Source organism: Drosophila serrata, unplaced genomic scaffold, assembly GCF_035046125.1.
Source record: "Drosophila serrata isolate PLE 108 unplaced genomic scaffold, ASM3504612v1 contig_275, whole genome shotgun sequence".
NCBI lineage: Eukaryota > Metazoa > Arthropoda > Insecta > Diptera > Drosophilidae > Drosophila > Drosophila serrata.
The window spans coordinates 1641006-1657238 of NW_028257173.1; the positions used below are offsets into that span (position 1 = coordinate 1641006).

At 36.1% G+C, this 16233-nt stretch overlaps 1 protein-coding gene and 1 long non-coding RNA gene across 2 annotated transcripts; one reads left to right on the plus strand and one right to left on the minus strand.

Moving 5' to 3' along the window:
• The first annotated feature begins 6800 nt into the window (after positions 1 to 6800).
• Positions 6801 to 7899, plus strand: LOC147643391 (uncharacterized). Its single transcript, XM_086835041.1, has 2 exons — positions 6801 to 6900; positions 6961 to 7899. The coding sequence occupies exons 1-2, from the start codon at positions 6831 to 6833 to the stop codon at positions 7416 to 7418; spliced, it is 528 nt and encodes a 175-aa protein (XP_086691167.1). The 5' UTR covers positions 6801 to 6830; the 3' UTR covers positions 7419 to 7899.
• Positions 7900 to 12359: 4460 nt separating this feature from the next.
• Positions 12360 to 14904, minus strand: LOC147643392 (uncharacterized). Its single transcript, XR_015272179.1, has 2 exons — positions 14701 to 14904; positions 12360 to 12778 (listed from the first exon to the last, which is right to left on the minus strand). It is a non-coding gene; the product is annotated as an uncharacterized LOC147643392 (long non-coding RNA).
• Positions 14905 to 16233: the final 1329 nt, after the last annotated feature.

The window sequence follows — 16233 nt, forward strand, 5'->3', positions numbered from 1 at the left end:
TGGGGAACTCCTCCGGTTGCTACATGGATTGGATGGTCACATGTCCAGTCCCATTCCCAAGATTACCATACTCCATGCTTTGTGTGTGTGTGAGTGTGCGGATGCCGGGACTCATCTGTCGTTTTTATCGGTTTATATCAATGCTCGAGGATGCTCGGCGCCCGGTACACCGAGCATTCACAATTCGATAGTGGCCCAAATGGACCAGAATATTAGATGTATGGCACTCGCCCCACCCCTCTCCCCTTTCACTCATGTCTGCATCATTTGGCCCACTCGATGGCCATTCGCATTGTGGCCGGCATTCTTCGCCACATTGTTGGTAATTGAATAGAAAATCACAATGCAAATTGAAACGAATTATTTGATATCATTTTTAATTGCTCGCTTTACGATTTAATGGATTATGCTGGATTTGAATATCGATTGAACTGATGTCTTGTCTTCTTAAATTTATAATTCAATTCGAAGACTAAATGCAAGTTTTCGAATTGAATAAGAGTTTAAATTTCAATGTTTACCTTATAAATAAATATAGTTTCCCTTATATTTACTGAAATAAATTTCCAAATAAAGCAGTTAAAATTTATATATAATTTTAACATCTTTGGTACATCTTTTGATCCCTTCAAATTTAGACTTAGAAATATCAATTTATTCTTTCTCATAGAAAACTTTGCTTAAATAGTTTAAAAAACCACTCAAACGAGTCTACTCTTATTTTTTCTAATACTTAAATAAAAGTTAAATTATTCAGCTGTGAATGGCGAGTAATCTAATTTTTTGTGCTTCATTATTATACATTTTGACTGGTGGCAAGTGGCAAGTTCTTTTGCATTTTCATAGATAAACTTTTGGCTTCCAATTAACGAATTTGGCCAGAAAGTTTCCGGGAACACCTCTGTTGCTGTATGTATAAATATATTTCGAAATTTTCCTCATCAAATTGGCATTGTTGGACCGAGGAACTTTCGTATCTGTCCTGACGACAACTTGCCAAAATGTGCGCCATACAAAACTTCTTGGCCTGACAGTTATTGCGACAAAGGGGGGGTTGGGGGCGTTTTCTTGGCCCTCCCGGGGGGCGGAATATTAATTTGATAATTTTACGGTTGAATGCAAATTCGGTGTCAGAGTCCTTTGCTCTCTAATTGACTGACGCGAATATTTAAAATATGAATTTCAAATGAGGTTCAACAATTGTCTGCCACCGCTTATACATATATATTTTTTTTCGCTCCTTTTGCTGGCTTCTGTTGGATTAATTATGAAACGATGACGACGGGGATGATGATGATGTTGATGATGATGATGATGAAGATGGAGCTGGAGTTGGAACAGCTTTGCCCCGGTGGAGCATTAATCATGTGAAAGTAATTTTGCGCATTTGCATGCGTTGCAGAAAGCGATAATTTTCATCCATCATTTTCAAGTGTTTCCGCAGGATTATAGTGCAAGGAGCAGTCTGCATCAACTTGACGATGCATTGCCTTGTCATATTCCACTCAGTGCACTGAGAAAAATCACCACAGAGTTAATAACAAAATATATTTTCAAAGGATTTTATATTCCTAGTGTAAGAACTACTTAAAGAACTACCCTATAACATCGTAACAATTTTAAAAAATAACTACTCAACTATATATTGCTTTTTAATATTTTTCTATAATAAAAATATGTTTATTTTTTTAAGTAGTATTGTTTAAAATATTCAAACTTTGGTATTTTCTAACTTACATATTTGCAAAGCCCTTTTAAAAGTATTTTCATTTATTATAGTGTTTATTATATTTGCGTTTAGTGTTTATTATTATGTTTAGATACAAATAGATAAATATTGAATATTTAGATTACCTTTCCTCATGGTAATTTATTATTTTATTTGCTCTTTAGCAATATCAATTGTTTTTTTTTCCTCCCAGTGCATGTGTGTGGGGAATCCCCTCATTATCCAGCGTCGTGTCGTCGTCAATTATTCCTGTTCTACAGGCTGCCTGGTAGAAGAACTTTGCATTTAGTTGATGAGCTCCTCCAGACCCATCCATTCCCCCCATTTTTGAGGCACTCCTTCTTGGTCCTTTTGTGCCTGGATGCTTTCAGCTTTCATCTTTCAGCTGGCTGCCAGTTGATCAATGGCTCTGCCAGTTTTCCATGGTGTTTCTTGCAATTACGTATTTATATTGCGTATACGCCATGTGGGGAAGACATTCTGTGCAGGAAGCCACCCGAATGTTCTTGGCACCACGATAGCAATAATGAACTTTGATTTTTCCCCTTCGCAGCCTTTCCGGATGGGGAAAATGTAAAGGGATGAAGCATTTTCGACATAATTGCTGATTGGGGAATGTCAGTACAAAAAGTTATTTAAGTTGGCATATTGATTGTCTCAAGTAAAATGTATAAAATTTAAATTGGTGGATTTTTTTGTAGCATTAACCCATTAGAAAGTCATAAAATATCTCTACTTTGTGGCCATTAGGGGGTCTATCAAAGGGGCTAAATTATGAAGGCCATGTGTTCACCAAGGATCTTGGTGAGAAGATGTGGAACCATTTAGCAGATGTTTCCGCTTTTGGCACACAACTCTGTGGCCATTAATCTGCCTGAGAATTCCGCAGCCAGATGCCAGCGAAAAGTGCGAAAGTATTGCAACACATGTTTCCTTTAATTTTATGTTTTATTTCTTGGCAAAGCCCTTTGCATGTTTAATTGGATTTTCATATAAGCGGAATTAGAAGGATCCGGGTGAGAATTAGAGAGTTATATTTACATATTCGAGTTGTGGCATCTTTGTAGTAAAGACTTTGGGCTAACACTGCGACAAAAAATGTTTTATAAAAGAAATACTAGATAGAAGAAATAAAAGATTAAAAAGAAATAATGTGTAATGTATTTGGAACTCAGTTTTTCTTTGTTCAAAAATATTTTAATGAATTTTAGTAAATATATTTTAAATAAAACATTCTTTATAACAAAGAAAAGTTTATTTTCTTAGTAAAATAAAGTTCTTAAAATAGATTTTTCCTTTTTCCTATTTTTCCTATCTTTCCAATATTTAGGATGATTTTTAAAACCTTATTCGTGAGTAATTTCTTCAAGTGCCGCTGCCTGGCGACAACAAGCAAGTGTAAATTTCACTTGAACTGATAATTTCACTCAATTTGTGTGCGCTGATGAGCAAAGTTTTCCCATTTGCATAAGACTACGTGTGCCCGCCCCTCCCAGCCCGCGGCTTTTCCAACACCCCCAAAGAAGGACTCTCTCCTTAGTCCTGTGTGCAAGTTTTCATCTGAAGATGCCGCTTCTAGTGATTTCTTTTCCTCGAAGGTGCCAATTAGGGATTTCCGCCTCAATTACTTTTGCGAGCACACGAAAACCAAGTTTGTATGATTTTCGCATGACAAACTTAGGGCTTTCCTTTCGTGACGTTTCCTTAAGGAAGGGAAGGAGCACTCACGTTTCTCCCCCTCGAAATGTAATTGCACAGAGTGCGTCCCCAAAAATGTTGGGTGTGGGTGTGTGTGATCCAAAAAAAATAAAATCAAAAATACGTTTGCATTTTACATGTTTCATTTGCAGGTGTCGAAAGCTAAAATAGTTCTTGTGGCTCTTCTGAAAGGGAATTGGTAATTTCCATTTCAACCGAATACGTTTTCAGTTCACTGATTGCTTTTTTCTAAAGATTCCAAATGATTTCCAATGTGCGGGAAGATGATGTTAAAGAAAGCAATATTTAAGGTGAAAGGAAAATATATATTGGGTTTTGAATAACTATATTTTTATATCCTTAAATGTTAAGAATGTAATTATAAATAATATTATGTATAATTATTTTTACTTTCATATCTCTACAAACTACAACTGACTCATTAGGCAATCCAATATTAGCCACATAATTCATATAGCCAATGTCAAGTTAATTGCAATTCTTTGTTCATCAGTTAATGGTTCATTTTCATTTCAGCATTTACCTGTATCGACCAATTCGAGAAATCGAGATCGTTTGGCAATCCCAATAAAATTGTCCAAGAGCCAACGCACTAACCAGGGACCTTAAGTTTCAGGAATATATATACATATAGAGATAGAGAGAGGCTTTCAAATCAAAATCAATATGGGACTAACGACAAAGGCAAACGTTTCCAGGACCTTTTGTCAAGTCACGGAAAGGCCTGCAAAGTGGAGCAGAGCTAAGCACTTAGCAATATTGCATTGCAACCGGCCTCAAATCAAAGTGGTTAGAATTATTTCTGGGCCAACGGAGGGAAGGGAGTGTTATGTGTGGAGAAGGACGAGATTTCCCTCAACCTGATCCTTTACCCATTCCGCCTGCTTAAGTGTAATTAAATTCACTCTGCTCCTTCTTCATCCCGTGACCGATTCTCATCAAATGGATTGATTTATGATGATGCTCTTTGCTCTTCATCCTCCTGACTGACGAGGCATGACATAATAAATCGGTATGTCCTGGCAGGGTCCTTGCACAGCCACAGAGAGACACGAACACATATGACTCCGGCAGAGATTTGAAAATTAATTTGGAAAAAGTTTTGCCTGCTCAAATCTCGCGCTATATTTATATTTATTATTTAATTTTGCCCGCTTCTATGTACTTTGGCGCATTTTCATGCTCGACTGAGACTGCTGCTGCTGCCTCGTTCTTTTCTTGTGTTGACGGCAAAGTTTAATTTTTATTGTTGTTTGACTTTGTTAAATGATTTTTATTGCCTTTCTTGTGCACTGCGGGGGAGTTAGGCGAAGCCTTTGTAGGAATTTAATAAAACTGCTGTGACCATATTGCCGAGCAAACACAGTGCACAATGCTCCAATTTTCCATCAGCAGGCAGGCATCGAGTTAACCAATCCTTCGTCCTTTTTGGCCGCTCCTTCCCCGCCATCCATCCATCCATCTGTGTCCTTTACGGCCCAGAATTTATTGACGCTCCCTGCTGAGTTTGACGGTTCGACTTGAGATATATGAGAGCCATTTGATTGTTTTGTACATACTTACGAGTGGCTGGCAAATTGTAAAATATTTTACCCACCGGCAAACAAGAAATTTTCCAGCATAACTTATAAGCATCTTTCCGTTTGACTATGCGAAAAATCAAAGTGAAAACCGCGAAGGAGAAGTATAAATATAAATAAGAGTCTTGGTGGAAAACCGCAACAAACAGAGCCGGGAAAAAACGCAAGGAATATTACCAACTTGGTTAAATTAGGATCTTTTTATATTTATTTTTTAAGTATGGTTGAGGGAAATATTTTTATTCTTCATATATCATTAAATAAGATGACTAAATACCCCTAAAGTACCAAGAAAAAATTTGAATATTTGTTTTGAAGTCTGAAATGAAGGTGAAAGTAACATTTGTGATTAAATTAAATTTAAATTTATTTGTACTTATATTCCCAGTTAATTTTTAAAATTTTATTTCTTAGTACTAATATTATGTTCTCAACTGTATCTATTTACTGAACATTTTCAGCGTAACCACAATAAAGGAGCTTCATCATAAAGGAACGTTCAAACAAGTTTTTGGCTGATTAAATAAAAGAGTTCAGGGTAGCAAATTTAATTACAACTGCCAAGGTACTTGACTTTGATCATTTTAATTGACAACTGAATTTATTAAAGAATATTTTCCTTGAATAATTTAAGCAAAACCTAAGGTCCTAATATTTTTTCCATGAATTTTCGAATAAAAGGATAATGATAGTTGAATCGTTGAAGAAATGCTTTTTAATTTCTGGTGTTGAACATTATATTTCATTTGCAAGTTTCACCTCAAATAACTGCCAGTTAAAGTTAACTTTTAATAAGGGTAAAAATAAAAGCCAGGCATTTTCCATTTGTGCCTCGACAGGTTCTGAGATAATGATTAATTGCAGTTTTGCGAGTCCACGTCAACTGAATTGCATAATCGCCTGTCAATTACAGGACTGTCAGATCTCTGTCAGTTTTCGTGGAGGATGAGGAGGAAGAGCGTTCCCAATGCAGAATTAAACAAATTGCGCTGCAAACTATGTATGTAGTATTGGGAATGAAATTTCTGAATGGTTGCCAAGCGAACAAAGGCCTGGGAGAGAGGGGCTTGCATTTGTGTCAACTGGATTGTTATGGATGTTTGCACTGCCGAGCGGTATATATCTTTTACAATGCCCCCCAACCCCATACCCCTCATACGGCCTTTCCCCGGCAATTGTCCTGTGAAGGACAATGTACGCATTGCGTCAGTGCAAGAGATACGCCCATTGTTCGGACTGAAACAAAGCCAGAACCTCGGCGATGCGACATTGTGCCCCTTTTTGCTTTTGCCTAGCTTTAGTCGTAGTTTTAATCTCACTAATGGCAGCCACAGTAGAAAGCCAGGGGAAAGGGCTTCAAGTCGATGGCTACAATAGACTCATGTCACAAAAGGTCGTTGCCTGCACACGACAATTTCAGCATTGTATCTTGAAATAAAATCCAAAAAAGCCACATCAGGTTGCAAATGTTGTTAGTTTTATTTATATGTAAAGGTTTGGCTTTAAACTTAAGTCATCAATCTAAATTAAATACAAAATGTAGCACTTTATACATCAATTAGTGATTAGCTTTCTCTAAAAATGTAGAATGATGTGATAGTAAAATGAGTAATTTGTACTTAAGGGAAGTCGCACCTATAAGTAAGAGAATATACAGAGAGTTTTTTCTCAGAGTTTATATACTAAACAGAGAGCGTTCAAGAGATTGAATGCATTTGAAATAAATAAAAGAGAATTGAATTGTGAAATACTGTAAATCAGTATAGATTAGTATCTCTGATCGTAAACAGGTTACTGCCGCAATGCTTGAGCTACGATTATGTGGAATATTTTCAATTGCCATTTACATTATTCTGGGCAATACAACCGCTTGTAAGATTTCAATATAAAATTAAATATTAAACATATCAATAAATAAATAACTTTACTTAGATCCCAAGTATGTGAATGACTTTGTGTTTCCCTCGGATGATGAGAACGAGAATCAAAAACTTCCACTTTGGGAACAGATAACATACACCGAAAAATCCGAACCTGAATCGAATATATACCATTTAAATCATGGCCAATGGGTGGAGAGTGATGTAAAAGACCTGGATAAGTGCCGAAACTTTAATATTGTTACATCTTCTGGACATGTTCGCTTGATCTATATAAGTTTTAAAAATGTAGCCAATCCCTTGGAGAGTTTAAAAGAAGTCTTAGCTCATGATCTTGAAATTCCGGAAGTTTGTAATACTTTACAAATTATTAAACGAGGAAGACATAGGCTTGTTTTTGAAGTGCCAAATGCAATATACGCTCTACTTACTTTGCAAAAATACTGTCAACTTTATAGTGAAAGTGGAAATCTTAATTATGAAATTCTAGCTACTGAAGAAGATTATTAGAGAATATATAAAATATATATTAGTATCCTATAAATAGAAGTAGAATATAAATGATAAAAATGAATGATTAAGGTCAAGGTGTATTTAACTAATATATACATAATTAATAATACCCTGATCTGGGCTTTCCACTTCACCTATTGAGAGCAAATTTCCCCAATCAATTCACCAGCTTTAGATTTATTACTAAATTGCATATGAAAGTTATTATAATTGGGATAAAAAAATCAGTTTATTAAAAGCTTGTTTGGTATTAGAGATGACTTTTGTGTAAACATTATATTCCCCCTAAAACCAATTATTATAATAACAGATAAAGGAAATCAGTTAACTAATAGCTTGATCAATGGAAAACTATTTTTAGATTTTAGTTTATAATTATTTTAAGCACTGAAAAAACTAATATGTAAAATGCACAAATATTTATTATATGAATCACAGAACCCCTCTCAAACTATATAAATAACAAGTTAGAATTTTATCAATCTGCTTAGCCGGGTAATCCCCAAATGGCAATTATTATTCCAGTGAGCCAGCACTAAAACTGACCACCGCTGTAATCTATTGATTCGTTTTTGGCCAAATCAAACAATTGAAAGCCATAAATACGTGGAAGTGATTTAGATGCGAATGTGAATGCATTTAGGATACCAGTGGCCCAGGTGAATGTTGGTGAGCTACATACACGAAGGCAATTAAGTTCGTTTGGCGTCATAACGCATTTTGTGGGTGGGGGCGCGGGCATGTTTATTGACGTTGCTGTTTCTGTGCTAACTGGGCCGGAACCCCAACCCCAATGCTTTCCCTTCCCCTCTGCCCCCCATAACCAAATGGGCTGATTTTAGCCAGCACAGGTTACTTTGGCCCCGCTTGTTGTCGCGCTGGTCGCCTTTGCTGTTGAACATGGCCACAATGGAATACCATAGTTGGCCATGAAGGGAGAACGCAGGGTAACAGGGTAACAGGGATTGGGGAAGGTGGGCCAGCGGAGCTTTACAATTTACACATTAATTATGAGCAGACATGTGTTGTAGGCGTTTTGGCCAGGATCCCGGCGTTTGGCTCGAGTCGTGCGGCGCGGTAACAGGTGCCTCCTGTTACTTCATATCCTCCGAGTGCACTTAGAGAAACTGTCACCAAGATTCTAAGAAACAGTTTATGTTTTGATAATAAATATTATATTTGATCAAAGGATTTAAAAAGTGGTAAGCTACGTTCATTTCTTTTAAAGACAATTTATAAAACTATGATCAGTGATGAACTTTGACCAGTAATTAACTATGATCCGTAAGTTTCTCTGAACATTTAGTTACTCAGGGCAGTAAGTAACTATGATCATTAAGTATCTATAGCCAATAAGTATCTATGATCAGTTATTAACTATGAACACTAATAAACAATGACTTGCAACTTTTATAACACAACACATTTCTGAAACTCGGCTGGCAGAAGTCACTTCGTTCAGGGGATGTTAGAACCAGTTGGGAATCATATGCATACAAGTGCGAGATTTGTTTTGGAACAAATTTAAAAGCAAGCTATATGAATGAAACTATGGAGTTATTCTTCTATATATTTTTAAAAGTTTATTACTTACAATCACTTTACCCGCACCTATAATAATCTCTATGAATTCTTACACAATTATAATTCAACATATATATTTATTTATTATAATTTCTTTAAAAGTTAATTTATAAGAAACTCTATTGATTTGTGCTTTTTTAACTCATATAACATCTTTGCATTTACCTTAAGCTCTTTTATATGCAATTTAACATATAAAGCCTTTGAAATACATTTAATTACAAGTTTTAAAGTGCACTGTTTTTAGCTATATGTATTTCTCTAAGTGCATAAAGTATGCAAATTTCAGGCTAGGCAAAATATGCCCCTGGCCGGGTTTTATGGCAGCGAATTAATGAACGCAGGCAACGAGCCGGGCAACAAGGACGCCAGGAAGGGTCATTATTTTGCCCATGTCCCTGCAGATCCCAGCTCCTGCTGCAATGCAATGTGGTCTGGCCAGCCTGTGGCTGCTCCATGGAACACCCCTCTGCTGATGCCGTGTGCAATAATAGCAATAATTTATCACCCCGGACCCAAATTATGCATGAACTCAATTGTGCGTGAAATTAAATTTTAAGCGCAAACAAGGCGACTTGTCGGCTCGGCCCCTGTTTACTTCAATAATTTGGCTAATTTCACTTGTGAGCAGAAGCAGCAGCATATATGTAGGTTCTGACCGAAATTTAATTGAAAATATTTCGAATTTCTCAAATGCAGCCGCAAATGACAGGCATTGGTTTTCAACTAATTGAGAGTTTCTTGTGCTTGAATGATTCAAATGCTTAATAAAAAATTAATATGCTCTTGAACAGGAAGGTTATTTAATTGCTTCTTAAGTGGTTAAAATGATTTATTTGTATAAGAAATAAGTTGAAAGTTAAGTGCATAAAGGAGATTGAGGCATTGTCATTTAACAATTATTTTTAAGTACTTTTCTAATCCATATCTAAGGCAAAATAAAGCAATAATTACTCAATTCAGGTAGTTATAAATTACTTAAACAACTTCTGCTCACTTTTCACTTTGATTAACTTCATTTCCTGCAAAAAATTCAAAGATTTTCAAGTCAGTTAAAGTACATTTGTACTTCCCCCATCCTACTATGTCGGCGCAGAATTTCCAAGAGACATAAAATACCAAAAGTTTTCGATTGCATTTTTGTCGCAGAAGTAGCTCTGATTGCTTTAAAAATAATTTATTGAGTCAATTGACTTTTGCAGCGGAGTCTCCGCAAATAGACGCACTGCAATCCGAACTTGCAACCACCGGGGAGCTGCACACAGATACGCACACACACCGCTGCAGAATCTCCCTCTCCCACACACAGATACACTTGATTTGATTGTGTTGACTCTGCAGAGGGCGAAATAAACTTAAGTGCAGCCTGGGTTTCGATTCGCATCCATTCGAAAATTTATTGCGGCCAAAGTCCGTTCACATGGCAGAAGTTAAAGCCTCGAGTTACATGACTCATTCAAAGCATTCCGGCATTTGCTCATTTGGGGCCGGGGCCAAGGAGGGGTGTAAAAGTCCAGACACACATTCTAAAATGCGACTCCAGTGCCTGCAAAGCCGAGTCACACACATGTCAATTCAATTTGATCGGAGGACCGTGACGGATGAAGGACGAAAGACACTGAAGGAGGCCTAACCAGAGAGAGACACATAGAGGTCCTGGAGGACCACATAACTCCATTCGATACTGGAGTCTGGAGGGGGGATGAGAGGTTTAAGGGTGGGGCTGCATGGAATTGGCCAAATAAAAATGTCTGCATTGATTGACAGACAGTAGATATGCCTGTGGCTTGTCATTCGAATATCATTTATAATTGGAACGCATTTCCCAATTCAGCAAATCAAACTCTTTTTTTTCTGAAAATTTAGAATGAGAAAGGGTGAAGTCTAAGCTAGGAAAAAGAATAATAAGAGATGCTTGATTCTTGATTTCAGTAGTTTAAAAAAAAAATGGAAAAGAAATAAGAATTCGGTATAATTGAAAAACCTTCCTATTATTATAATTTCAAGGAAAGTTACAGCAAGTTTCAACATTCTATTTTAAAAGCTGATTTTTCATTTAAAGTTTAAATGAAACACGGAATATGTTGTCATAAAAATGGCTACTTTAAATTTGAATTTCTTTAAAAATGTATATTTAAGGTATGCTAAATTAGGTTAATTTTTTGAAAACTACGTACTATTTTACTAAATACCTGAATACATTTTGTTATTGTAAAGTAAAGACATAGTATTTTGAAATTCAAACTATAATTTAAAAAGATTTGATGAGATTATAAATTAAGTTTAGACTTTATAAACCAATATTTAAACTTAACTTGCAAACTTACAGTCTCTGTTATCTAACAGAGTCTATTTTCAGAGTCTCCACTTGAATTCAGCAACAAAACGCGAAACCCACCACCATACAAAGCAACAAACACAGCAGAACTTCAGTTCTTGAGCAACAAAGGAGGCAAAGATACAGAAATTTGTCGCTTTGTGGTCGTGTGGATCGTAATTTTGTATACAATGTTTTTAGGAACTTGGGAGTATAAGACTTAAACGATGAAATTAGTTAATTTAGGAGCTGGAAATATACAAATATTTTAGTAAGCATTTCTTATAAATTAATACTAATATTTAATAAATACTTAAGTGGGTATTAAGACCTCTTTATTTTGAAGAGGTTTACCTCTCTACATTTTTATGAAAAGTTAAGTTCTTTGATTTTAATTATAATAATAAATTATCTATAACCCCCTCCCCCCCAAAAAAAAGTATGAAGAAGGATAGATTATTTTACACAGTCTTTATTTCCAAAAAATTAACAATTAAAGATTTAATTCAAATAATATCTAAAAAGGAGAATTTTCGTTAAAAACAAGTATATTATGCTTTCTAGGAAAACGTAGTTTTCATTAAAACATTCAAGATGTAATACAAATAATAAATATAAACCAGAAAAACCTAAATCACCAATAAAATTAATGGCCCCCAAAAATATATGAATATGCATTCCCCTTCTTAAAATCAAACTTTTTAAGTAATTGAATTCATGCAAGAGTTCAACGAAGCATTTCAAAGCTGCATAACATAAAAATCCCATAAGAATTTGTTTTCAAATTGTATTTATTGCTTTTGGGAGTGCGAAAAGATGAAAAATGTGTATCAATTCTTTGGCAGAGGATGCAGCCCAGCCACATGCAGAGTGCGAATATTTTATGATTTCGTTTTGCCGCATTTTGTAGTTACTCGACACTTTTCCAAGTATTGCTGTAAATATTGTTACCAGAAATACAAAAAATGTACGCAATAAATAATGCGAAATTGAATATCGAATATAACAAATATTTCAATTTTTGCCGCTTGGCAAAGTTTTGGTGAAAAACAAATGCAAATTGTATTTTGTTACAAGCTTAGTTTGGTTTTTATGTGTACATATATTCAAGAAAGTAATTTGTAGTCTTGGTTATCCTTAAATAATGTTCAGTTCTTTGGCCTTTGGAGTGGTATAGTAATTTTCACAATTTGTTCATTGAATTTCCCACTCGAGAGAGATATTTTTAACACTCTTATTATGTATCGACTGTTTTCATTTCTTTTGTTTTCCTGTTGCCTTAATTAACTTATTTAATTGCATACGGTTTTGCATTCACTTTGCCAAGTTGGTAATGCCGTCATTATGTGTTTTTGTTTCTGTGGCAATGAATAACAAACTGAATGAAAACATCAGCAAATTATGCATCGAGGTCTGCCTGTATTTTTATTTCATTTGCTCTTGTTTCATTGACGGCCTGAAAATGAATGGAAAAATCAATTAGGCAATGTAATTGTGTGGAAATAATCATAAATTGAGTTGAAATTAATCGCAAGAGTTTTTAAAGCTTAGTCCAAATAATGTGATTGAATATAATGAATTAAAATCCACCGACTAAAAGGTTTTTAAGCATGGCCTAAAATGAAATTGCATGGAAGACCATTTAAAATTTTAATTACGATAATTAAGCAAAGGCCAGTAGTGAAACCCTTTTACCCAGAAGATCTGAAAGAGTTCAAAAGGGTTTCGCAAAAGTCGTAAAATACCAAACATTAACTTGAACCCTAAAAGCTTGAACTTGAAGAAAAATCTCTTCCTCACTCCTAAAAAAAAGCCCAAAGAGATTACGTATACGCCAGGTGGGCCCCAAGCAGACATTTAAAAAATGGAAATCTAATTTTATTATCTTTATTATTTATTTTGTACTCTGGTATTAGTTGCATAAATCGAAAACCGGTTTCTTTACGTATTTGTAATTTATACAAATTTATATTTGTGGTTATGGTTTATGGCAATTAGTTTAATTAAGCTTTTAATTAGAAAGCCTTTGCCCAATAACCGCAGTTTTGATTTTTATATTCCATCTAATCGAAATGGTCTGTTTGCATGAAATAAGCAATGATGTCATAGATATATATTCTGCGACCACTGAAAATATATAAATATTTCAAAGGGTAAAGTGCATCCTTCAGACTGAAAGTAAAGAAGCTTATGTATTTGCACAGCTAGAGCCAATTTCATATGATTTGGTCATGTAATTTTAAGAGCTAAAATCCCTGCATCTCTGATTTGCATTGGAATCCAAATAAAGAATGGCTATAGGAGAAGGGCTGGGTATACATATTCAAAAAGATTTCGCATGCGGCGCACATTTTTGAATACATTTGACAATTTTCGTAAGAGAAATGAGAAATATTTGCATTTACTTGAGTAGCAGCAGCGACAACGACGAAAGCAACTACGACGACGACAACGACGACAACGGCGGCGGCACTGCAAAAATGTAATTTCCATGAAAGCAGTCAGCTCTGGAGTCCGGGAGTGAGAATCTGGGATACGGGTTATGGGTTACGGGTTACGGGTTAGGGGAACCGGGAAATGGGGAACGGGCAACGGGATCCGGGGAATACGGAATACAGAGTCATGAGCCAAGCAGGAGTCATCCGAAGTGGCTGCAAGTGCGGAGGCATGCGGGCCATCCCACGCCTTCTTTATTGTATTTTACTGGGCTACACTTAGAGAATAAAATCTTACTTATATTAAGAAAAAATGCTATATACAAATACTAATGGAATCGGAATTTGAATTCAAGAAAGTTTCTTTAAGCAACTATTTTCGACAAATCAAAATTTACAAAACTCATAACTTAGCCAAAAACGCAATTATTTTAATTCGGTAAGCAGTCCTAGGTTAGTTTTAATAAAACCATTAAAAATTGTTCTCAATTGTTGTTCTCAACGATTTAATAAAATATTGAAAATATTGAAAAAAATAAATTGTCATCGGTCAAAGAAAGATCGATTTGGCTGTTGATGCTGACCAAGAATATATATGGAAATGACTGCTCCATATCGTTTTAAGCTTCTGACTGAAATGATAATACCTTGCAAGGGTATAATAATGTAGGAAAAGTTATCACCAAAGTCAGGGTAAGAATCAATATTTATGAATAATTCCTAATGAAGTTAGTTAGTTAACTTTAAATATACGTTTGAAGATCTCTTTTACTTCAAATTGCTATATCACTTTACATAAACATTAAGTAATGGTGTCCATGGCAATATGGGAGTTGATTTAAAAGTAAATCAATAGCTAGCACAGCTAATGCTAAACATAGGCTTGATCACTCCTATAGCATCTACATATATAAATGATATAATTATCATGATTGGTACTTACCGCATTATTTGTTATCGTCATTGTTTACTTTCCTCCAGTGTAGTTATATACTTGCTGACTCATCGAAGTGATCCTCCTGTTTATCCAAATATATTGCCATGATCAGGTGATATTTCTGGGATCAAAGCGTAATCACTATCACTACCACTATCACTATCACATTCGATGTTAACAGCACGGGGATCACGGACAGACTGAGGCCAGAGCGGCAGCAGCGCCTCTATTTATAGTCCCCGAGCAGAGAGGAGAGCAGAGAATGTAAGAGCGGGAGTGCGAGAGTAAAAGAGTTACCTCCAGAGAAAGGCAGAGAAAGGTGGGAGAAAGAGGCAGCTTCCAAACTGAGAATGTAGTTTCCATAGGAACAGACAGACGAACGTGGCTGCTAGATCGACTCGATCTGATGCTGATCAGGAATATATGCTCGAATATGACTCCTTCATAAATTAAAATACACTGCAAGGGAATAAATAATTACAAAACTCAACAATTATTCAAAGCCCGTTCCTCAATAAACTAAAAAGGTTTTTCTAAAGAATTTTTCTCAGTATTAAAAAAATTTGCAGGGAAGACGAGGCGTTGACGGCGTTGGCGGTGTCTATTGTGCGGGTTAGCGGCGGCTGCATTTGCATCCCGACAGCAGATGCTCCACAGACACACACACACACACACTCTGCACACCCCAGAAATATACACACACACACCCACACCTACCTCCCAGAGGAGGACCGAGAGAGATTTTCCAGAGCCTGTCCGGCTCTGGCATGAAATATTTGACTTTTGATTAAAGCACCGACTCAAGTGCTCTGCGAGACTGCCTGGCGCTCCGGCGGCTGCCCCTCCTGCCCGCCTGCCCGCCTGCCTGCCACTTGACAAGATTCACTTGTCTTTCAAATGCATTTCATATTGTGTTGCATAATTTTCTGCGGCTTCCCCGGGCCTAATGTGAAATGTGCCCTGGAAAAATTCCGAAAAATGCCCCACAACGCTCGGTGTTGGGTGATGGGTGGCATTGTGAAAAGTTTCCCCAAGATCCTGCTGGGTTCCTGGCTGTTGTCCTGGCTGTTGTTGCCATTGTGGTGTTGCGAAATATGCATTGTTTGTTGTGGCGAAAATAAGCGATTCTATCTGTTGGCCGAGCTGCTGCACTTGCTGCAGTTGTGCCAAAACTAAACAGACCGAGAAGTTTTATGGAATTACAAGAAGTTTTGGGTGCAGAAATACTCCATGAGATGGTATATGATGGAGAAGAAGTACTTTCTGGTGCCTGAACTTGGATTCAAAGAAAGTTGTTACAGTACAGGTTATAAAAACAAAGAATCTTAGTATAGAAATAGGTTCCTACCTTTAGAAATTATTACAATTAAATGATGTCAAAAAAGTATAAAGTTAAGGTAACTTTGTAAAGTATTCCCAATAGAGTTTAATTGGCATGCGAATGGTGAGCCACTTAAGCCCAGCAAACACCAAAAAATCTTCGAGGCAACACTTTTGTTCAGACCCGGGACAAAAAATTAATCATACGCTCCGGTTGCC